We start from the raw sequence: 23586 nt of genomic DNA on the forward strand, positions 1-23586 counted from the left end.
CTGTAAAACAAGACAAATAGACATCCAGGTTCAAACGCCTGCATAATAGCGCTCCCAGTGTGTCAAACCTCCAGGTCAAAGTCTGCATAATAGAGCTCCCAGTGTGTCAAAACTCAAAAAATAGTGCAAAATTAAAAACAAATACAAAATAGATTCTGCCTGATTATTTCTAGTATCCTGACAAATAAAAATGACAACAACAAAAAGTCAAGCATATTATTTGCAATTCATTAAGATGTCAATAACAATTATAAAAACAAAATAAAAAAATCTTTAAGAATATATTTACTAGGTTTATTTTTAATTTTTAAAACTTGTAAATTAGAAGACCACACGGTATGTCACAATGTCCTTCTCATTTATCAATTCAGCGTTTTCTTGTTTTCTTTTCCCTCCATCTGATTGTGTATCACAGAGAACACCGCCTTATAATCTGCTCCTGGCATCATCATCAAAAAAAAAAAGCAACTGATTCATTTAATCATGCTTGAACGTTTGGTTGGTTACAAAAATGACTGTACGTTTGTTTGTAATAGAGGAGTGGAACCAAGCTGCGGCAGCCTTAGTCGCATCGACGCCAATGTCTTTAGCTTTGATCTCATTGCACTGCCCGTAGAGTAGAAGGTTCAGACCGATGCAGAAGGAAGGGAACAACAGCCTGCTACTATACTGTACTGGACTCTCAGCTCAGGACGGGTCCCTCCGTCAGCCGACAGATCAGTCAATGTAACGTTTTGATCCACCAAGGAGGAAAAACAAACGGAGGACCATTACAAAAAAGGAAAAGATACAAATTCCTCCTTTTCATTTTCAAAACTTTTTTTATTTTATTTTTTTACCTCAGTAACCTCAGTAGTATCACGTATATATAGTCTTTCAAAGTCTCTAGTGGTAATGTACAGTCACGCAGATCAGAACGAAGAATTTTACATTTTTCACTACTTTGAAGGAATTCAAATTCATGGTTGATGGGAAGTTGTCTGCATGGTATCCTGAACGATCAGGTAATTTTCTGTTGTGTGTAGTAGTGTGGTATCCTGAACGATCAGGTCATTTTCTGTTGTGTGTAGTAGTGTGGTATCCCGAACGATCAGGTAATTTTCTGTTGTGTGTAGTAGTGTGGTATCCCGAACGATCAGGTAATTTTCTGTTGTGTGTAGTAGTGTGGTATCCAGGAGGACCGTTCTTCTTCTGTTGTGTGTAGTAGTGTGGTATCCCGAACGATCAGGTAATTTTCTGTTGTGTGTAGTAGTGTGGTATCCCGAACGATCAGGTAATTTGCTGTTTTGTGTAGTATCCCGGAGGACCGTTCTTCTTCTGTTGTGTGTAGTAGTGTGGTATCCAGGAGGACCGTTTTTCTTCTGTTGTGTGTAGTAGTGTGGTATCCAGGAGGACCGTTCTTCTTCTGTTGTGTGTAGTAGTGTGGTATCCAGGAGGACCGTTCTTCTTCTGTTGTGTGTAGTAGTGTGATATACAGGAGGACTGTTCTTCTTCTGTTGTGTGTAGTAGTGTGGTATCCAGGAGGACCTTCTTTCTTCTTCCAGGAGGACCGTGTTGTGTGTAGTAGTGTGGAGGACTATCTTCTGTTGTGTGTAGGAGGACCGTTCTTCTTCTGTTGTGTGTAGTAGTGTGTATCCAGGAGGACCGTCCAGGAGTGGTACCGTTCTTCTTCTGTTGTGTGTAGTAGTGTGGTATCCAGGAGGACCGTTCTTCTTCTGTTGTGTGTAGTAGTGGGATTTACAGGAAATGGAGCTGCCTGTTAGCTGTCTTTAACGGTATCCCCTCATGCCCTCTGTTCACACCGGGGCAACATGGACACTGCCGAAGCCATGGTTGTAGTCATGGTGTAGGTGGTGGTGGTTGATTTGGTTTCCATGGTAACTAGTGGCGGTCATATGCCGTGGCAGCAGTAGGTGGTCCGGAACCTCTGGATGTGGCACTATAATAATAAGGGGAACCTGGAAGGTTAACAGAAGAAATGGACCGTTGGAAACAACATCCACCATAACCCACAAAACACTGTAATTATGTCTCCTGTGGTCTTCTCAATAACTCCTATTCTAACGGTTGTATCCGTTAGCTGTTGTAAATTCATTATAACGGCCAAGTCTAATACAAAAAATAATAATTTGCAATGCATTTATTTTTTTTATTAAAGGGATATGTTAAAAAAAATATATATAATAACACTGTAGTGGTTGTGATATGCTGTAAGAGTCCAGTCAGTCACACTCACTTAGTAATGCTGGGTTGCTGAACCGCCATGCCTCGTTGTAGGTCGTGTACTGTGGATGACTGTAAGGGTTTCCTGTAAACTCACTCCCTGTAAAACAAACAAAACAATTACCATTTTTAAAGTCCCATTCCATTATCTTGTAAAACTCTTTCACTTGCTAGCCATTTCCCCTCATATATAACATATGGGGGTAATTTAATAGTCATTTATGTGAGACTAGTCAACCAAGTTATTTAGTTATTATTATTTCTCTTCATTTAATTTGAATGATACAAGACTGAAAGATCTGATGACAATCTGACAGTTGTGGTCTTCCACACCCACTGTCATAGTATCTACTGTCCTGTCACGCTTAACACCCGCTGTCATAGTATCTACTGTCCTGTACCTCTTAACACCCACTGTCATAGTATCTACTGTCCTGTCACGCTTAACACCCGCTGTCATAGTATCTACTGTCCTGTACCTCTTAACACCCACTGTCATAGTATCTACTGTCCTGTCACGCTTAACACCCACTGTCATAGTATCTACTGTCCTGTACCTCTTAACACCCACTGTCATAGTATCTACTGTCCTGTCACTCTTAACACCCACTGTCATAGTATCTACTGTCCTGTACCTCTTAACACCCACTGTCATAGTATCTACTGTCCTGTCACTCTTAACACCCACTGTCATAGTATCTACTTTCTTGTCACTCTTAACACCCACTGTCATAGTATCTACTGTCCTGTACCTCACCTGCTGTCATAGTATCTACTGTCCTGTACCTCTTAACACCCACTGTCATAGTATCTACTGTCCTGTCACTCTTAACACCCGCTGTCATAGTATCTACTGTCCAGTACCTCACCTGCTGTCATAGTATCTACTGTCTTGTCACTCTTAACACCCACTGTCATAGTATCTACTGTCCTGTCACTCTTAACACCCACTGTCATAGTATCTACTGTCCTGTCACTCTTAACACCCACTGTCATAGTATCTACTGTCCTGTACCTCTTAACACCCACTGTCATAGTATCTACTGTCCTGTACCTCTTAACACCCGCTGTCATAGTATCTACTGTCCTGTACCTCACCTGCTGTCATAGTATCTACTGTCCTGTACCTCACCTGCTGTCATAGTACCTACTGTCCTGTACCTCTTAACACCCGCTGTCATAGTATCTACTGTCCTGTACCTCTTAACACCCGCTGTCATAGTATCTACTGTCCTGTCACTCTTAACACCCACTGTCATAGTATCTACTGTCCTGTACCTCTTAACACCCGCTGTCATAGTATCTACTGTCCTGTCACTCTTAACACCCACTGTCATAGTATCTACTGTCCTGTACCTCACCTGCTGTCATAGTATCTACTGTCCTGTACCTCACCTGCTGTCATAGTATCTACTGTCCTGTCACTCTTAACACCCACTGTCATAGTATCTACTGTCCTGTCACTCTTAACACCCACTGTCATAGTATCTACTGTCCTGTACCTCTTAACACCTGCTGTCATAGTATCTACTGTCCTGTCACTCTTAACACCCACTGTCATAGTATCTACTGTCCTGTACCTCACCTGCTGTCATAGTATCTACTGTCCTGTCACTCTTAACACCCACTGTCATAGTATCTACTGTCCTGTACCTCTTAACACCTGCTGTCATAGTATCTACTGTCCTGTCACTCTTAACACCCACTGTCATAGTATCTACTGTCCTGTACCTCTTAACACCTGCTGTCATAGTATCTACTGTCCTGTCACTCTTAACACCCACTGTCATAGGCCTTTGTTGTGTCGACGAACACCCCCCACATTCATACCCTCTGCACTCACCCACTAGAAAATAATACAGATTATTGCAAATCCTATGTTGATGACTGGGTTCGTTCTTGTATGAAGTTGCTGTTGAATTGCTCTGCCATTATTAGTATTAGTATTATTGTATGAGGTATTCGTGTTTGGGTTACCCCTGTGCTGTGATGTGGGTTTTATATGGTGTGTATTCTTTTTTCTCTCCACTGGCTATCTGGTAAACAGGCTACACTCTAGGCAGTCTCTTCTGCTGATGTGTGTGGGTCTGGTAGTGGTACTCTCTCTATTCTACTGTCCTGTACCTCACCTGCTGTCATAGTATCTACTGTCCTGTACCTCTTAACACCTGCTGTCATAGTATCTACTGTCCTGTACCTCTTAACACCTGCTGTCATAGTATCTACTGTCCTGTACCTCATAACACCTGCTGTCATAGTATCTACTGTCCTGTACCTCATAACACCTGCTGTCACAGTATCTACTGTCCTGTACCTCACCTGCTGTCATAGTATCTACTGTCCTGTACCTCATTACACCTGCTGTCATAGTATCTACTGTCCTGTACCTCACCTGCTGTCATAGTATCTACTGTCCTGTACCTCACCTGCTGTCATAGTATCTACTGTCCTGTACCTCACCTGCTGTCATAGTATCTACTGTCCTGTACCTCATTACACCTGCTGTCATAGTATCTACTGTCCTGTACCTCACCTGCTGTCATAGTACCTACTGTCCTGTACCTCTTAACACCTGCTGTCATAGTATCTACTGTCCTGTACCTCTTAACACCTGCTGTCATAGTATCTACTGTCCTGTACCTCTTAACACCTGCTGTCATAGTATCTACTGTCCTGTACCTCACCTGCTGTCATAGTATCTACTGTCCTGTACCTCTTAACACCTGCTGTCATAGTAACTACTGTCCTGTACCTTGTCTATATTCCACATCATACAACTAAATAAACACTGTGATTTTAACACATTTGCTAGCATCCTTTCTCATGGTTGAAATGGCATTATAAACTCTTGTTATCGACTTCCTCCGAGGAAAGGCAACCCCTTTCTATAGATCTGAACCCCCGGGTCTGGCTGTTTTGTGCCACAGAAGTTCAGTGCGGGCAGGAAGTAACTTAGACCATGCCAGTGAGCAATGCTGTTGGTCCAACACGTTTTATTATTTTATGAGACAATAAAAGGCTGAGATTTTAACAGTGTTTGGGGCCTGTCACTAAATCTTAGTGTCTGTGGGTCAGATAAATGAAGGGTTTAAAGGAGAGCCACCAGCACCATGTTACTGCTGGTGGCTCGTGACTGATGAGAACGACTGAGTGATAAAAAAATATATATTTGATAAGACGTGGTGACAAAAACACATTGTGTTCTCCATCTCCAACCAGATGAACTGACTGTCATGGAAATAATAGAGAGCACGTTACATCACAGTCACTTTGCACTGTGGAAGTACTCATGTAATCACAGTCACTTTACACTGTGGAAGTACTCATGTAATTACAGTGACTTTACACTGTGGAAGTACTCATGTAATTACAGCGACTTTACACTGTGGAAGTACTCATGTAATCACAGTGACTTTACACTGTGGAAGTACTCATGTAATTACAATGACTTTACACTGTGGAAGTACTCATGTAATTACAGTGACTTTACACTGTGGAAGTACTCATGTAATCACAGTGACTTTACACTGTGGAAGTACTCATGTAATTACAGTCACTTTACACTGTGGAAGTACTCATGTAATTACAGTGACTTTACACTGTGGAAGTACTCATGTAATTACATTGTCTTTACACTGTGGAAGTACTCATGCAATTACAGTGACTTTACACTGTGGAAGTACTCATGTAATCACAGTGACTTTACACTGTGGAAGTACTCATGTAATTACAGTCACTTTACACTGTGGAAGTACTCATGTAATTACAGTGACTTTACACTGTGGAAGTACTCATGTAATTACAGTGACTTTACACTATGGAAGTACTCATGTACTAATATAAAGAGTTACAATGCAAATACAATATTTTAACCATGTGACTGCCCAACGTCAAAACCCCATGTGTATTAACCAGACAAAGACCACATCTCTTTGTGTTTGATTCATATTCCACAGTTACACTGCCTTCACAAGGTATTCACACCCCTGGACTTTTTCCACATGTTGTTGTGTTTACAAAGAGTCATTCAAATGGATTGAATTGTCTTTTTTGGGGGGGTCAATTATCTACATACTGTAACATCAAAGTATTAGAAAGATTCTAACATTTGTATAAAATTTACAATTCATGTTAGAATCACCTTTGGCAGTGATTTCAACTGTCGAGTCTTTCTGGGTAAGTTTCTAAGAGCTTTCCACACCTGGATTGTACAATATTTGCCCATGATTTTATTTTTTAAATTCTTCAAGCTCTGCCAAGTTGGTTGTTTAGTATTGCTGTATTTAATAACTGTACCATGCTCAAAAGGATATTCACTGGCAACCAATAGGTGCCCTTCTTTGCGAACCATTGGAGAAGAAAACCTCCCTGGTCTTTGTGGTTGAGGGACCAGAGGGTACAGAAGTGGGGTGGTCATTTAAAAATCATGTTAAACACTACTATTGGATACAGAGTCCATGCAATGGGGCGGCAGCGTAGCCTAGTGGTTAGAGCGTTGGACTAGTAACCGAAAGGTTGCAATTTCAAATCCCCGAGCTGACAAGGTACAACTCTGTTGTTCTGCCCCTGAACAGGCAGTTAACCCACTGTTCCCAGGCCGTCATTGAAAATAAGAATTTGTTCTTAACTGACTTGCCTAGTTAAATAAAGGTAAAATAAAATGATTATGGGACTCGTTAAGCTCATTTTTACTCCTGAACTTAATTAGGATCACCGTAACAAAGGATCTCCGTAACAAAGGGCTTGAACACGTATTGACTCACAACATTTCAGCTTTTCATTTTTCATTCATTTGTAAACATTTATACATAATTGCCCTTTGACATTGTGAGGTACTGTGTGTATCAGTGACACTGAATCCATTTTAAATTCAGGCTGCAAAACACCTCAAAATGTGGAAAAAAGTCAAGGAGTGTGAACACTTTGTGAAGGCTCTGTGTGTGTTGCTGATACTCTATGCTGAAATTAAAATCACCAGTGTGCATTACATCCAGTGGACAAAACAGTGATCGCACGGATGGACGCGGGAGAGCGGGGTGGGGGGGTCTGAATCCTGAAGCCATTTGAGCATGCTGTAATCGGTTAATGATTTTCTAACACAGCTGTGCACTCGATTGGATTTCCTTTCTGCATGGGTTGATCAGCTCAAAGACAAATGGCGGTGCGTGCTGCCTGTGCTGGGTTGGGGTATACGTGCACAGGGAGGGGGGGATACCAGGAAACAACCAGTGAATCAGTGCTGTAACCAGAATGCATCCTGTCCCATCCCGTCTCACCCCAGTGTCTGGTTGCTGTGTTCTGGCAGTGAAACACTAGCCCTGGCACAGCCTGACCCTCCTTAGAGAGATAGTGATTTAAATATTGACTGGCCTCCCATGCCTCTGTGTTGTGACCCTTCACTGTTTGTTGTGAACCTGAACTGCAGGTTAAGTAGAGGAGGAAAGGGAGGTGCTCTGACCACTGAGGAGGCCGAGTGGATGACTGGGAGGGAGACGGAGGAGAGGAGATCGCTAGCTGTTTATCGACAGCTCCTGGGAATGCCTCATGCACTGTATACACCACAGAGAGATAATGAGTTAAGATACTGGAGTGGAACTGAGAGGTCTTTTAACCATGTCTCTGTCTGTCTCTCAGTTATCCAGCAGGACTAGTTTCTTTATAGCCTCATGATGTGTGCTGTATGTCCCACTCTACAGGTCATTGCTTTATTTGAGAAACTGTTAATACAATCTTGAAATGAAAATAACATATTAAACTAAAATGTAATATCTACAAAAAACGTAGACTCACCAGGAACCATTCCGGCCAGTGTTGAGGTGGGGTAGCTGCCTTGGCCGGTGGGGGGTACGTGAGGGGGATAACCTGGTAGGGTTGTGTTGGCCATGTCTCGACCTGGAGAGAGAGAGAGAGAGAACAAACACAATGAATAGATGGTCCTCCAAGACAAAATACTAAACCACCCTTAGAGACATGACTAAACCACCCCTTAGAAACAGGACTAAACCATACCTCTTAGAGGTTAGAAACAGGACTAAACCATACCTCTTAGAGGTTAGAAACAGGACCAAACCACCCCTTAGAAACAGGACTAAACCACCCCTTAGAAACAGGAGTAAACCACCCCTTAGAAACAGGACTAAACCATACCTCTTAGAGGTTAGAAACAGGACTAAACCATACCTCTTAGAGGTTAGAAACAGGACCAACCCACCCCTTAGAAACAGGACTAAACCATACCTCTTAGAGGTTAGAAACAGGACTAAACCACCCTTAGAAACAGGACCAAACCATACCTCTTAGAGGTTAGAAACAGGACTAAACCATACCTCTTAGAGGTTAGAAACAGGACTAAACCATACCTCTTAGAGGTTAGAAACAGGACTAAACCACCCCTTAGAAACAGGACTAAACCATACCTCTTAGAGGTTAGAAACAGGACTAAACCACCCTTAGAAACAGGACCAAACCATACCTCTTAGAGGTTAGAAACAGGACTAAACCACCCTTAGAAACAGGACTAAACCATACCTCTTAGAGGTTAGAAACAGGACTAAACCACCCCTTAGAAACAGGACTAAACCATACCTCTTAGAGGTTAGAAACAGGACCAAACCACCCTTTTATGGAGGTTAGAAACAGGACTACACCACCCCTTTATGGAGGTTAGAAACGGGACCATGGTTGTGTTCCAAATGGCAGCCTATTCCATACATAATGAACTACTTTTTACCAGGGCCCATTGGGCATATAGGGTCCATAGGGCTCTGGTCAAAAGTAGTGCACTATGTAGGGAATAGGGTTCTATAGGGCTCTGGTCAAAAGTAGTGCACTATGTAGGGAATAGGGTCCATAGGGCTCTGGTCAAAAGTAGTGCACTATGTAGGGAATAGGCTGCCATTTGGGACGCACATTTCTAATCACACGATCTCCCTAGAACAGAAAAGAGTCATTGTAAATCACTGTAAAACCATGAAACATGTGACACGTTTATAACCTAAATGTCTGTGTATGAAACTTAAACATTAGATGTTTAGATTAGCCATTAAGTGTTCCCATCTTAAACACAAGTGTTAAAGAACGCAATATTAAACATGAAAGTCAGCTTTCTCCAGTCAGTTTCCAACCAGGCAAACACCTATCTCCTAGGTGTTCAGATGTGAAATACGTTTCCATTGCCCTGTTCAGAGTGCATTTAGTCATTAGAAATGCATGTGACTTTCCATGTCTATGATTCAGATCAGTGTTAGGAATGAATGTCTGTCACGTTACCTACATTTCAGAACAACTGAACAGTCAAGAAATATTTTCAATCACGTGGTGTTGTTGTTACTCAACCGTGTTGGGTTCATTTTCACTAACTCTCTCAGCAGGGGGGGGGACACACTCATTATCATATCTCCCAGCATGCTTTGTTGATCTTTAGAATAGTTTGCTTTAATATCTGTTTTTCCTCATGCACATTGATTGAATAAATGATCTTATACTATAAAAAGATGACTCAAATTGTTCTAAACTAATCAGCCGCTCTTGCAAACTTGGGCTGTCAGCTGAATCTAAGTGAAGAACCCTGACCTAAACCATCTAAACTGGAACAACCATCTCAGTAACGGGTGGAATAAATCCAATCGGTAAGGGGATGGATTTATTCCACTCGTTACTGAGATGGTTGTTCCAGTTTAGATGGTTTAGGTCAGGGTTCTTCACTTAGATTCAGCTGACAGCCCAAGTTTGTAAGAGCGGCTGGTCAGGGATCCGGAACATAATTACAAGTCATTTGTAGACTGCAAATTGACTGCAAGAAGCCCAAACAAACTTAATATTTCACTAAAATTTCAATCCTTGCGTATATGATCACATATACAATTATATGTTAATTATGAATAGGAATCCTTTGGAACAGATTTCCAAAAATAAATGAAATAGTGAAATCACCAGTTGGGGAGCCCTGGTTTAGGTCGTCTTGTTTGTTAAGTCCTTCACCATAGCAACCATTCTGACTGAAATATTCTAATTCTTGGATATCCTCCCTCTGGCTGGATTCTGATAGGAACAAATAATCACTTCACAAACCAGCACATTGTGACTTGCAGGTCTGATGTGGCCCGTGAGCCAGGACTTTCAAACCACAATGTCGAGGATAACTAGGCCATAACTAAAGACCGTATGACATATATAATATGAGGTCATTAAGGGTTCATTTTTTAATGGAAACACATTCACTTAGTCAGTCATCTGGTGCAGGCTTCAGTAGTAGAAGTTATTGAAGGCAACAATCATATCTCTGTCACTAACAAACACAGTGATTGGTGGTTATCTCTCACATTCATTTGAAAAGCATGCTGGGAAATATGCAAATATGGCATTACACCCTACAGTGTTAAAACAACACCCCCAGTGTTTAGTGTACAAAACCTAATGACTTGTACTGAATAAACTTGTTCGTGTGTTTAACAAGTATTAGAGTAAATAAGCACTGGTCTTTACAATCTAAACACTTTGACACGTTTTCATTGAAGTTCAAAGTGCCTTGATGTGTTTCAAAAGTGTTACAGAAAGCTGTTCAGATCCTAAACACTTAGTTTTACAGCGCAGGTATAATGACCTCCATACCTGGCCTACATCCTAATGACCAGAGAATAAATATACTGTAGTCTATAGTGACCAGAGAATAAATATACTGTAGTCTATAGGGACCAGAGAATAAATATACTGTAGTCTATAGTGACCAGATAATAAATATACTGTAGTCTATAGTGACCAGATAATAAATATACTGTAGTCTACAGTGACCAGAGAATAAATATACAGTAGTCTACAGTGACCAGAGAAGAATAAATATACTGTAGTCTACAGTGACCAGAGAATAAATATACTGTAGTCTATAGTGACCAGAGAATAAATATACTGTAGTCTATAGTGACCAGAGAAGAATAAATATACTGTAGTCTACAGTGACCAGAGAATAAATATACTGTAGTCTATAGTGACCAGAGAATAAATATACTGTAGTCTATAGTGACCAGAGAATAAATATACTGTAGTCTATAGTGACCAGAGAATAAATATACTGTAGTCTATAGTGACCAGATAATAAATATACTGTAGTCTACAGTGACCAGAGAATAAATATACTGTAGTCTATAGTGACCAGAGAATAAATATACTGTAGTCTATAGTGACCAGAGAATAAATATACTGTAGTCTATAGGGACCAGAGAATAAATATACTGTAGTCTATAGGGACCAGATAATAAATATACTGTAGTCTATAGTGACCAGAGAATAAATATACTGTAGTCTATAGTGACCAGATAATAAATATACTGTAGTCTATAGTGACCAGATAATAAATATACTGTAGTCTATAGTGACCAGAGAATAAATATACTGTAGTCTATAGTGACCAGAGAATAAATATACTGTAGTCTATAGTGACCAGATAATAAATATACTGTAGTCTATAGTGACCAGATAATAAATATACTGTAGTCTATAGTGACCAGATAATAAATATACTGTAGTCTATAGTGACCAGATAATAAATATACAGTAGTCTATAGGGACCAGAGAATAAATATACTGTAGTCTATAGTGACCAGATTTTTTTATTTTTTTATTTATTTTTATTTCACCTTTATTTAACCAGGTAGGCTAGTTGAGAACAAGTTCTCATTTGCAACTGCGACCTGGCCAAGATAAAGCATAGCAGTGTGAACAGACAACACAGAGTTACACATGGAGTAAACAATTAACAAGTCAATAACACAGTAGAAAAAAGGGGGAGTCTATATACATTGTGTGCAAAAGGCATGAGGAGGTAGGCGAATAATTACACTTTTGCAGATTAACACTGGAGTGATAAATGATCAGATGGTCATGTACAGGTAGAGATATTGGTGTGCAAAAGAGCAGAAAAGTAAATAAATAAAAACAGTATAAAAACAGTATGGGAATGAGGTAGGTGAAAATGGGTGGGCTATTTACCAATAGACTATGTACAGCAGCAGCGATCGGTTAGATAATAAATAAACATTTACGATTTCAATTTACAAAAAAAAAACTACGTTTTTGTCTTTTGAGCTTCTAGTCATGAAATCTATCAGCTACTCAATCACTTTTTACAGCTACTGTTTACAGGCCTCCTGGGCCATATACAGCGTTCCTCACTGAGTTCCCTTAATTCCTATCGGCCTTCCTGTACATAGCAGATAATATTCTAAATTCTGGTGACTTTAATATTCATATGGAAAAGTCCACAGACCCACTCCAAAAGGCTTTCAGAGCCATCATCAGTGGGTTTTGTCCAACATGTCTCCGTTCCTACTCACTGCCACAGTCATACTCTGGACCTAGTTTTGTCCCAAGGAATAAATGTTGTGGATCTGAATGTTTTTTCTCATATTCCTGGACTATCGGACCACCATTTTATTACGTTTGCAATCGTAACAAATAATCTGCTCAGACCCCAACCAAGGAGCATTAAAAGTCGTGATATAATTTCTCAGACAACCGAAAGATTCCTAGATGCCCTTCCAGACTCCCTCTGTCTACCCAAGGACGTCAGAGGACAAAAATCAGTTAACCACCTAACTGAGGAACTCAATTTAACCTTTCGCAATACCCTAGATGCAGTCACACCCCTAAAAACTAAAAACATTTGTCATAAGAAACTAGCTCCCTGGTATACAGAAAATACCCGAGCTCTGAAGCAAGCCTCCAGAAAATTGGAACGGAAATGGCGCCACACCAAACTGGAAGTCTTTCGACTAGCTTGGAAAGACAGTACCGTGCAGTATCGAATAGCCCTCACTGCTGCTCAATCATCCTATTTTTCCAACTTAATTGAGGAAAATAAGAACAACCCAACATTTCTTTGTGATACTGTCACAAAGCTAACTAAAAAGCAGCATTCCCCAAGAGAGGATGGCTTTCATCTCAGCAGTAATAAATTCATCAACTTCTTTGAGGAAAATATCATGATCATTAGAAAGCAAATTACGGACTCCTTTTTAAATCTGCGTATTCCTCCAAAGCTCAGTTGTCTTGAGTCTGCACAACTCTGCCAGGACCTAGAATCAAGGGAGACACTCAAGTGTTTTAGTACTGTATGTCTTGACACAATGATGAAAATAAGCATGGCCTCTAAACCTTCAAGCTGCATACTGGACCCTATTCCAACTAAACTACTGAAAGAGCTGCTTCCTGTGCTAGGCCCTCCTATGTTGAACATAATAAACATCTCTCTATCCACCGGATGTGTACCAAACTCACTAAAAGTGGCAGTAATAAAGCCTCCCTTGAAAAAGCCAAACCTTGACCCAGAAAATATAAAAAACTATCGGCCTATATCGAATCTCCCATTCCTCTCAAAAATTTTAGAAAAAGATGTTGCGCAGCAACTCACTGCCTTCATGAAGACAAACAATGTATACAAAATGCTTCAGTCTGGTTTTAGACCCCATCATAGCACTGAGACTGCACTTGTGAAGGTGGTAAATGACCTTTTAATGGCATCAGACCGAGGCTCTGCATCTGTCCTCGTGCTCCTAGACCTTAGTGCTGCTTTTGATACCATCGATCACCACATTCTTTTGGAGAGATTGGAAACCCAAATTGGTCTACACGGACAAGTTCTGTACCTGGTTTAGATCTTATCTGTCGGAAAGAAACCAGTTTGTTTATGTGGATGGTTTGTCCTCTGACAAATCAACTGTAAATTTCGGTGTTCCTCAAGGTTCCGTTTTAGGACCACGATTGTTTTAACTATATATTTTACCTCTTGGGGATGTCATTCGAAAACATTGCTAACTTTCACTGCTATGCGGATGACACACAGCTGTACATTTCAATGAAACATGGTGAAGCCCCAAAATGGCCCTCGCTGGAAGCCTGCGTTTCAGTCAAAAGGAAGTGGATGGCTGCAAACTTTCTACTTTTAAACTCTGACAAAACAGAGATGCTTGTTCTAGGTCCCAAGAAACAATGAGATCTTCTGTTGAATCTGACAATTAATCTTGATGGGTGTACAGTCGTCTCAAATAAAACTGTGAAGGACCTCAGCGTTACTCTGGACTCTGATCTCCCTTTTGACGAACATATCTGTCATGTTTGTCATTTATTATCATGTCTTGTCCCTGTGCTCCCCATGCTATTCGTTTCCCTCTGCTGGTCTTATTTGGTTCTTCCCCTCCTTCTATCCCTCTCTCTCCCCCTCCCTCTCTCACTCTCTCGCTCTCTCTTCTCTCTATCGTTCCGTTCCTGCTCCCAGCTGTTCCTATTCCCCTAATCATCATTTAGTCTTCCCACACCTGTTCCCGATCCTTTCCCCTGATTAGAGTCCCTATTTATTCCTTTGTGATCCGTTCCTGTCCCGTCGGTTCCTTGTATTGTATTCACCATGCTGTGATTGCGTTTCGCCCTGTCCTGTCGTGTTTTTGCCGTGATTGTGTATCGCCCTGTCCTGTCGTGTTTTTTGCCTTCATCAGATGCTGCGTGTGAGCAGGTGTCTCTGTCGACTACGGCCTGCGCCTACCCGGGCGACCTGCAGTCTGTGGCCGCTTCTCCAGTTGTTTCCCCTCTACAAGTCTAGAGGATTTCTGTTATTCCGTTTTGGACTTAAATAAACTCTGTTTCTGTTAAGTCGCTTTTGGGTCCTCTTTCACCTGCATGACAGAAGGAACCGACCAAGGAATGGACCCAGCGACTTCAGACGCTCGTTACACTGCCGTCGAGATCCAAGGAGCCATGCTCGGCAGACACGAGCAGGAATTGTCCGCTGCTCGCCATGCCGTGGAGAACCTGGCCGCTCAGGTTTCCGACCTCTCTGGACAGTTCCAGAGTCTACGTCTCGTGCCACCTGTTACTTCCTGGCCTGCCGAGCCTCCTGAACCTAGGGTTAATAACCCACCTTGCTACTCCGGGCAGCCCACTGAGTGCCGCTCCTTTCTCACGCAGTGTGAGATTGTGTTCTCTCTCCAACCCCACACATACTCTAGAGAGAGAGCTCGGGTTGCTTACGTCATTTCACTCCTTACTGGCCGGGCTCGAGAATGGGGCACAGCTATCTGGGAGGCAAGGGCTGATTGCTCTAACAAATTCCAGAACTTTAAAGAGGAGATGATTCGGGTTTTTGACCGTTCAGTTTTTGGTGGGGAGGCTTCTAGGGCCCTAGGCGAATGGCGACAGTGGTTGGAGGGGGCGACCGTTCCTTTTTGTCGTTTGGACAGACCATAAGAACCTTGAGTACATCCGTTCTGCCAAACGACTTAATGCCCGTCAAGCTCGTTGGGCGTTGTTTTTCGCTCGTTTCGAGTTTGTGATTTCTTACCGTCCGGGTAGCAAGAACACCAAGCCTGATGCCTTATCCCGTCTGTTTAGTTCTTCTGTGGCTTCTACTGATCCCGAGGGGATTCTTCCTTATGGGCGTGTTGTCGGGTTAACAGTCTGGGGAATTGAAAGACAGGTTAAGCAAGCACTCACGCACACTGCGTCGCCGCGCGCGCTTGTCCTAGTAACCTCCTTTTCGTTCCTGTTTCCACTCGTCTGGCTGTTCTTCAGTGGGCTCACTCTGCCAAGTTAGCTGGTCATCCCGGTGTTCGAGGCACTCTTGCGTCTATTCGCCAGCGCTTTTGGTGGCCGACTCAGGAGCGTGACACGCGCCGTTTCGTGGCTGCTTGTTCGGACTGCGCGCAGACTAAGTCGGGTAACTCTCCTCCTGCCGGTCGTCTCAGACCGCTCCCCATTCCTTCTCGACCATGGTCTCACATTGCCTTAGACTTCATTACCGGTCTGCCTTTGTCTGCGGGGAAGACTGTGATTCTGACGGTTGTCGATAGGTTCTCTAAGGCGGCACATTTCATTCCCCTCGCTAAACTTCCTTCCGCTAAGGAGACGGCACAAATCATTATTGAGAATGTATTCAGAATTCATGGCCTCCCGTTAGACGCCGTTTCAGACAGAGGCCCGCAATTCACGTCACAGTTTTGGAGGGAGTTCTGTCGTTTGATTGGTGCGTCCGTCAGTCTCTCTTCCGGGTTTCATCCCCAGTCTAACGGTCAAGCAGAGAGGGCCAATCAGACGATTGGTCGCATACTACGCAGCCTTTCTTTCAGAAACCCTGCGTCTTGGGCAGAACAGCTCCCCTGGGCAGAATACGCTCACAATTCGCTTCCTTCGTCTGCTACCGGGTTATCTCCGTTTCAGAGTAGTCTGGGTTACCAGCCTCCTCTGTTCTCATCCCAGCTTGCCGAGTCCAGCGTTCCCTCCGCTCAAGCGTTTGTCCAACGTTGTGAGCGCACCTGGAGGAGGGTGAGGTCTGCACTTTGCCGTTACAGGGCACAGACGGTGAGAGCCGCCAATAAACGCAGGATTAAGAGTCCAAGGTATTGTTGCGGCCAGAGAGTGTGGCTTTCCACTCGCAACCTTCCTCTTACGACAGCTTCTCGTAAGTTGACTCCATGGTTCATTGGTCCGTTCCGTGTCTCCCAGGTCGTCAATCCTGTCGCTGTGCGACTGCTTCTTCCGCGACATCTTCGTCGCGTCCATCCTGTCTTCCATGTCTCCTGTGTTAAGCCCTTTCTTCGCACCCCCGTTCGTCTTCCCCCCCCTCCCGTCCTTGTCGAGAGCGCACCTATTTACAAGGTACATAAGATCATGGACATGCGTTCTCGGGACGGGGTCACCAATACCTAGTGGATTGGGAGGGTTACGGTCCTGAGGAGAGGAGTTGGGTTCCGTCTCGGGACGTGCTGGACCGTTCACTCATCGATGATTTCCTCCGTTGCCGCCAGGATTCCTCCTCGAGTGCGCCAGGAGGCGCTCGGTGAGTGGGGGGGTACTGTCATGTTTGTCATTTATTATCATGTCTTGTCCCTGTGCTCCCCATGCTATTCGTTTCCCTCTGCTGGTCTTATTTGGTTCTTCCCCTCCTTCTATCCCTCTCTCTCCCCCTCCCTCTCTCACTCTCTCGCTCTCTCTTCTCTCTATCGTTCCGTTCCTGCTCCCAGCTGTTCCTATTCCCCTAATCATCATTTAGTCTTCCCACACCTGTTCCCGATCCTTTCCCCTGATTAGAGTCCCTATTTATTCCTTTGTGATCCGTTCCTGTCCCGTCGGTTCCTTGTATTGTATTCACCATGCTGTGATTGCGTTTCGCCCTGTCCTGTCGTGTTTTTGCCGTGATTGTGTATCGCCCTGTCCTGTCGTGTTTTTTGCCTTCATCAGATGCTGCGTGTGAGCAGGTGTCTCTGTCGACTACGGCCTGCGCCTACCCGAAGCGACCTGCAGTCTGTGGCCGCTTCTCCAGTTGTTTCCCCTCTACAAGTCTAGAGGATTTCTGTTATTCCGTTTTGGACTTAAATAAACTCTGTTTCTGTTAAGTCGCTTTTGGGTCCTCTTTCACCTGCATGACAATATCAAGACTGTTTCAAGGACAGCTTTTTTCCATCTACGTAACATTGCACAAATCAGAAACTTTCTGTCCAAAAATGATGCAGAAAAATGAATCAATGCTTTTGTCACTTCTAGGTTAGACTACTGCAATGCTCTACTTTCCGGCTACCCGGATAAAGCACTAAATAAACTTCAGTTAGTGCTAAATACAGCTGCTAGAATCCTGACTAGAACCCTAATACATTTGTTCACTCTTTCTCCAGTGCTAGCCTCCCTACACTGGCTTCCTGTTAAGGCAAGGGCTGATTTCAAGGTTTTACTGCTAACCTACAAAGCATTACATGGGCTTGCTCCTACCTATCTTTCTGATTTGGTCCTGCCGTACATACCTACACGTACGCTACGGTCACAAGACGCAGGCCTCCTAATTGTCCCTAGAATTTCTAAGCAAACAGCTGGAGGCAGGGCTTTCTCCTATAAAGCTCCATTTTTATGGAATGGTCTGCCTACCCATGTGAGAGAAACAGACTCGTTCTCAACCTTTAAGTCTTTATTGAAGACTCATCTCTTCAGTAGGTCCTATGATTGAGTGTAGTCTGGCCCAGGAGTGTGAAGGTGAACGGAAAGGCACTGGAGCAACGAACCGCCCTTGCTGTCTCTGCCTGGCCAGTTCCCCTCTTTCCACTGGGATGCTCTGCCTCTAACCCTTATTACAGGGGCTGGCTTACTGGTGCTCTTTCATGCTGTCTCTAGGAGGGGTGCGTCACTTGAGTGGGTTGAGTCATTGACGTGGTCTTCCTGTCTGGGTTGGCGCTCCCCCTTGGGTTGTGCCGCGTCTTTGTGGGCTATACTCTGCCTTGTCTCAGAATGGTAAGTTGGTGGTTGAAGATTTGCCTCTAGTGGTGTGGGGGCTGTGCTTTGGCAAAGTGGGTGGGGTAATATCCTGCCTGTTTGGCCCTGTCTAGGTGGTATCATGGGGCCACAGTGTCTCCTGACCCCTCCTGTCTCAGCCTCCAGTATTTATGCTGCAGTAGTTTATGTGTCGGGGGGCTAGGGTCTGTCTGTGTGTCGGGGGGCTAGGGTCTGTCTGTGGCCATGTTCTGTTATAATCTCTACCCGGCACAGCCAGAAGAGGATTGGCCACCCCTCATAGCCTGGTTCCTTTCTAGATTTCTAGGTTTTGGCCTTTTTAGGGAGTTTTTCCTAGCCACCTGCATTGCATGCTGCTTTGGGTTTAAGGCTTTGAGATATCAGCTGAGGTAAGATGGGCTGTATAAATACATTTGATTTGATTTGATTTAGTGACCAGAGAATAAATATACTATAGTCTATAGTGACCAGAGAATAAATATACTGTAGTCTATAGTGACCAGAGAATAAATATACTGTAGTCTATAGTGACCAGAAAATAAATATACTGTAGTCTACAGTGACCAGATAATAAATATACTGTAGTCTATAGTGACCAGAGAATAAATATACCGTAGTCTATAGTGACCAGATAATAAATATACTGTAGTCTACAGTGACCAGATAATAAATATACTGTAGTCTATAGTGACCAGAGAATAAATATACAGTAGTCTATAGGGACCAGATAATAAATATACTGTAGTCTATAGTGACCAGAGAATAAATATACTGTAGTCTATAGTGACCAGAGAATAAATATACCGTAGTCTATAGTGACCAGAGAATAAATATACTGTAGTCTATAGTGACCAGAGAATACATATACTGTAGTCTATAGTGACCAGAGAATAAATATACTGTAGTCTATAGTGACCAGAGAATAAATATACTGTAGTCTATAGTGACCAGAGAATAAATATACTGTAGTCTATAGTGACCAGATAATAAATATACTGTAGTCTATAGTGACCAGAGAATAAATATACTGTAGTCTATAGTGACCAGAGAATAAATATACTGTAGTCTATAGTGACCAGAGAATAAATATACTGTAGTCTATAGTGACCAGAGAATAAATATACTGTAGTCTATAGTGACCAGAGAATAAATATACTATAGTCTATAGTGACCAGATAATAAATATACCGTAGTCTATAGTGACCAGAGAATAAATATACTGTAGTCTATAGTGACCAGATAATAAATATACTGTAGTCTATAGTGACCAGAGAATAAATATACTGTAGTCTATAGTGACCAGAGAATAAATATACTGTAGTCTATAGTGACCAGAGAATAAATATACTGTAGTCTATAGTGACCAGAGAATAAATATACTGTAGTCTATAGTGACCAGAGAATAAATATACTATAGTCTATAGTGACCAGATAATAAATATACCGTAGTCTATAGTGACCAGAGAATAAATATACTGTAGTCTATAGTGACCAGAGAATAAATATACTGTAGTCTATAGTGACCAGAGAATAAATATACTGTAGTCTATAGTGACCAGAGAATAAATATACTGTAGTCTATAGTGACCAGAGAATAAATATACTGTAGTCTATAGTGACCAGAGAATAAATATACTGTAGTCTATAGTGACCAGAGAATAAATATACCGTAGTCTATAGTCACTTCAATGAGAGATGTTGTACTAAGCATAAAATACTTTTAACATTAAGGTAGTTATAATTTTCAGTCAACAGACATTTGCAGACTGATAATGTGTCCCAGGAATCGCAAAGCCAGTCAACAGAATCATCATCACACACTGTCAACACAACCAACCGTCACTCCTCTTCTGTCTTCGTCTCCCACTAAAACTACGTCGGAAGCCAAAAGACCAAGTGCCTCATGGGACAGAAACCACACGTAGAAGAACGAAGAGGAAAACTCTGTTCATTACTGCATTCAAACTAGTCTAAACATAGCACGCTTTACTGACCCCCAGAACCCTGTCCACCTCCTCTCCTCCTCTCCCTCGAACACACACACACACACACACACACACACACACACACACACACACACACACACACACACACACACACACACACACACACACACACACACACACACACACACACACACACACACACACACACACACACACACACACACACACACACACACACACACACACACACACACACAACGGCGACTGTATTTCTAAAGCCAAAGCCAGTTTGTCTGTCCGTACAGTATTGGCCCCTTGAACAGAGCTAGTAGCTAGCGTCACTATGGACCCCGCGTTAGTTATTCATCCCTGCTCCGTATTCAGGCCTGTAATTACACATGACAGCTGGGTGTCCTACCCTGTCCTACCCCTGCAGCCAGGCTGTTTGAGCTGCAGGCACGTAGTTCCCGAGTGGACCCAGCGAAGCCCAGTCAAAGGGCCGGAGAGGGAAAAAGGAAAGAGAGGAGGAAGGCCCCTGCAATATTGTTTAGCCATGAGGGACACTGTGATTCACTGGGGTTAAATCACGTCTCAATGGAGCTTTAATGAGCGACCCCAGTAGCCATAACACCCCATAACACCCCATAACACCCCATAATACCACAGGACACAGTTTTATGAAGGCATCTTTTGACTGTGCATACGTCTGGTTTTCAATGGCTGTTGTTTATTTCAGTTAATAACGGCAGTGCAGCTGACACGGGGTGCAGAAATGGCCAAGATAAGACAAGTGTTTCTGACACGAGGTGCAGAAATGGCCAAGATAAGACAAGCGTTTCTGACACGGTCGCCTCTCTCCTCACCGACCATAACGATCATCTACATGCAATTAAATGGAGGAAACAAATATGGATTAGCCTAAAGTATACAGCAGGTGATCAAATAACTGTAAACTACTGTAGGCTAGTTGCAGCCTGTAACATACACATGGTTATTGCTGTGTTTTCAAGGGAAGGTTTTCTTTTAGTGCAGTGATGTCATTCATGTGAATGGCAGACCATTCATGAGTAATAAGAATTAGTTAGTTATACAGACCATTCATGAGTAATAAGAACTAGTTAGTTATACAGACCATTCATGAGTAATAAGAACTAGTTAGTTATACAGACCAGTGTGTAATAAGAATTAGTTAGTTACAGACCAGTGTGTAATAAGAATTAGTTAGTTACAGACCAGTATGTAATAAGAATTAGTTAGTTATACAGACCAGTATGTAATAAGAATTAGTTAGTTACAGACCAGTGTGTAATAAGAATTAGTTAGTTACAGACCAGTGTGTAATAAGAATTAGTTAGTTATAGACCAGTGTGTAATAAGAATTAGTTAGTTACAGACCAGTGTGTAATAACAATTAGTTAGTTACAGACCAGTGTGTAATAAGAATTAGTTAGTTATACAGACCAGTGTGTAATAAGAATTAGTTAGTTATACAGACCAGTGTGTAATAAGAATGAGTTAGTTACAGACCAGTGTGTAATAAGAATTAGTTAGTTATACAGACCAGTGTGTAATAAGAATTAGTTAGTTATACAGACCAGTGTGTAATAAGAATTAGTTAGTTATACAGACCAGTGTGTAATAAGAATTAGTTAGTTATACAGACCAGTGTGTAATAAGAATTAGTTAGTTATACAGACCAGTGTGTAATAAGAATTAGTTAGTTATACAGACCAGTGTGTAATAAGAATTAGTTAGTTATACAGACCAGTGTGTAATAAGAATTAGTTAGTTATACAGACCAGTGTGTAATAAGAATTAGTTAGTTACAGACCAGTGTGTAATAAGAATTAGTTAGTTACAGACCAGTGTGTAATAAGAATTAGTTAGTTACAGACCAGTGTGTAATAAGAATTAGTTAGTTATACAGACCAGTGTGTAATAAGAATTAGTTAGTTATACAGACCAGTGTGTAATAAGAATTAGTTAGTTACAGACCAGTGTGTAATAAGAATTAGTTAGTTATACAGACCAGTGTGTAATAAGAATTAGTTAGTTATACAGACCAGTGTGTAATAAGAATTAGTTAGTTACAGACCAGTGTGTAATAAGAATTAGTTAGTTACAGACCAGTGTGTAATAAGAATTAGTTAGTTACAGACCAGTGTGTAATAAGAATTAGTTAGTTACAGACCAGTGTGTAATAAAAATTAGTTAGTTACAGACCAGTATGTAATAAGAATTAGTTAGTTATAGACCAGTGTGTAATAAGAATTAGTTAGTTATAGACCAGTGTGTAATAAGAATTAGTTAGTTATAGACCAGTGTGTAATAAGAATTAGTTAGTTATACAGACCAGTGTGTAATAAGAATTAGTTAGTTATACAGACCAGTGTGTAATAAGAATTAGTTAGTTACAGACCAGTGTGTAATAAGAATTAGTTAGTTATACAGACCAGTGTGTAATAAGAATTAGTTAGTTATAGACCAGTGTGTAATAAGAATTAGTTAGTTATAGACCAGTGTGTAATAAGAATTAGTTAGTTATACAGACCAGTGTGTAATAAGAATTAGTTAGTTACAGACCAGTGTGTAATAAGAATTAGTTAGTTACAGACCAGTGTGTAATAAGAATTAGTTAGTTATACAGACCAGTGTGTAATAAGAATTAGTTAGTTATAGACCAGTGTGTAATAAGAATTAGTTAGTTATACAGACCAGTGTGTAATAAGAATTAGTTAGTTACAGACCAGTGTGTAATAAGAATTAGTTAGTTACAGACCAGTGTGTAATAAGAATTAGTTAGTTACAGACCAGTGTGTAATAAGAATTAGTTAGTTACAGACCAGTGTGTAATAAGAATTAGTTAGTTATACAGACCAGTGTGTAATAAGAATTAGTTAGTTATACAGACCAGTGTGTAATAAGAATTAGTTAGTTACAGACCAGTGTGTAATAAGAATTAGTTAGTTATACAGACCAGTGTGTAATAAGAATTAGTTAGTTACAGACCAGTGTGTAATAAGAATTAGTTAGTTATACAGACCAGTGTGTAATAAGAATTAGTTAGTTATACAGACCAGTGTGTAATAAGAACTAGTTAGTTATACAGACCAGTGTGTAATAAGAATTAGTTAGTTACAGACCAGTGTGTAATAAG

At 41.6% G+C, this 23586-nt stretch overlaps 1 protein-coding gene across 2 annotated transcripts; it reads right to left on the reverse strand.

The window, feature by feature from the left end:
* Nucleotides 1–837: 837 nt before the first annotated feature.
* LOC124040715 (paired box protein Pax-2a-like) lies at nucleotides 838–8128 on the reverse strand. Of its 2 annotated transcripts, none has more exons than XR_006839777.1 (4): nucleotides 8014–8128; nucleotides 2237–2323; nucleotides 1662–1958; nucleotides 838–1527 (listed from the first exon to the last, which is right to left on the reverse strand). XR_006839777.1 is itself a non-coding variant. In XM_046357796.1 (4 exons), exons 1-3 carry the CDS (start codon nucleotides 8105–8107, stop codon nucleotides 1797–1799), a joined length of 324 nt encoding a protein of 107 aa, XP_046213752.1. In that variant the 5' UTR covers nucleotides 8108–8122; the 3' UTR covers nucleotides 838–1527; nucleotides 1662–1796. The 2 variants fall into 2 exon arrangements, 1 of the variants encoding a protein (XP_046213752.1); XM_046357796.1 differs by having other exon boundaries at nucleotides 1662–1939; nucleotides 8014–8122.
* Between the last annotated feature and the right edge of the window lie 15458 nt (nucleotides 8129–23586).

The sequence above is a fragment of the Oncorhynchus gorbuscha genome, linkage group LG08 (assembly GCF_021184085.1).
Source record: "Oncorhynchus gorbuscha isolate QuinsamMale2020 ecotype Even-year linkage group LG08, OgorEven_v1.0, whole genome shotgun sequence".
Taxonomy (NCBI): domain Eukaryota; kingdom Metazoa; phylum Chordata; class Actinopteri; order Salmoniformes; family Salmonidae; genus Oncorhynchus; species Oncorhynchus gorbuscha.

Coding starts and splice junctions, on each gene's coding strand:
- LOC124040715 (XM_046357796.1), bottom strand. CDS start 8,107: ATGGCCAACACAACCCTACCAGGTTATCCCCCTCACGTACCCCCCACC. Junction 2,324..8,013: donor ACTGGCCGGAATGGTTCCTG/GTGAGTCTACGT, acceptor TTTGTTTTACAG/GGAGTGAGTTTACAGGAAAC. Junction 1,940..2,236: donor CAGCAACCCAGCATTACTAA/GTGAGTGTGACT, acceptor TTATTATTATAG/TGCCACATCCAGAGGTTCCG.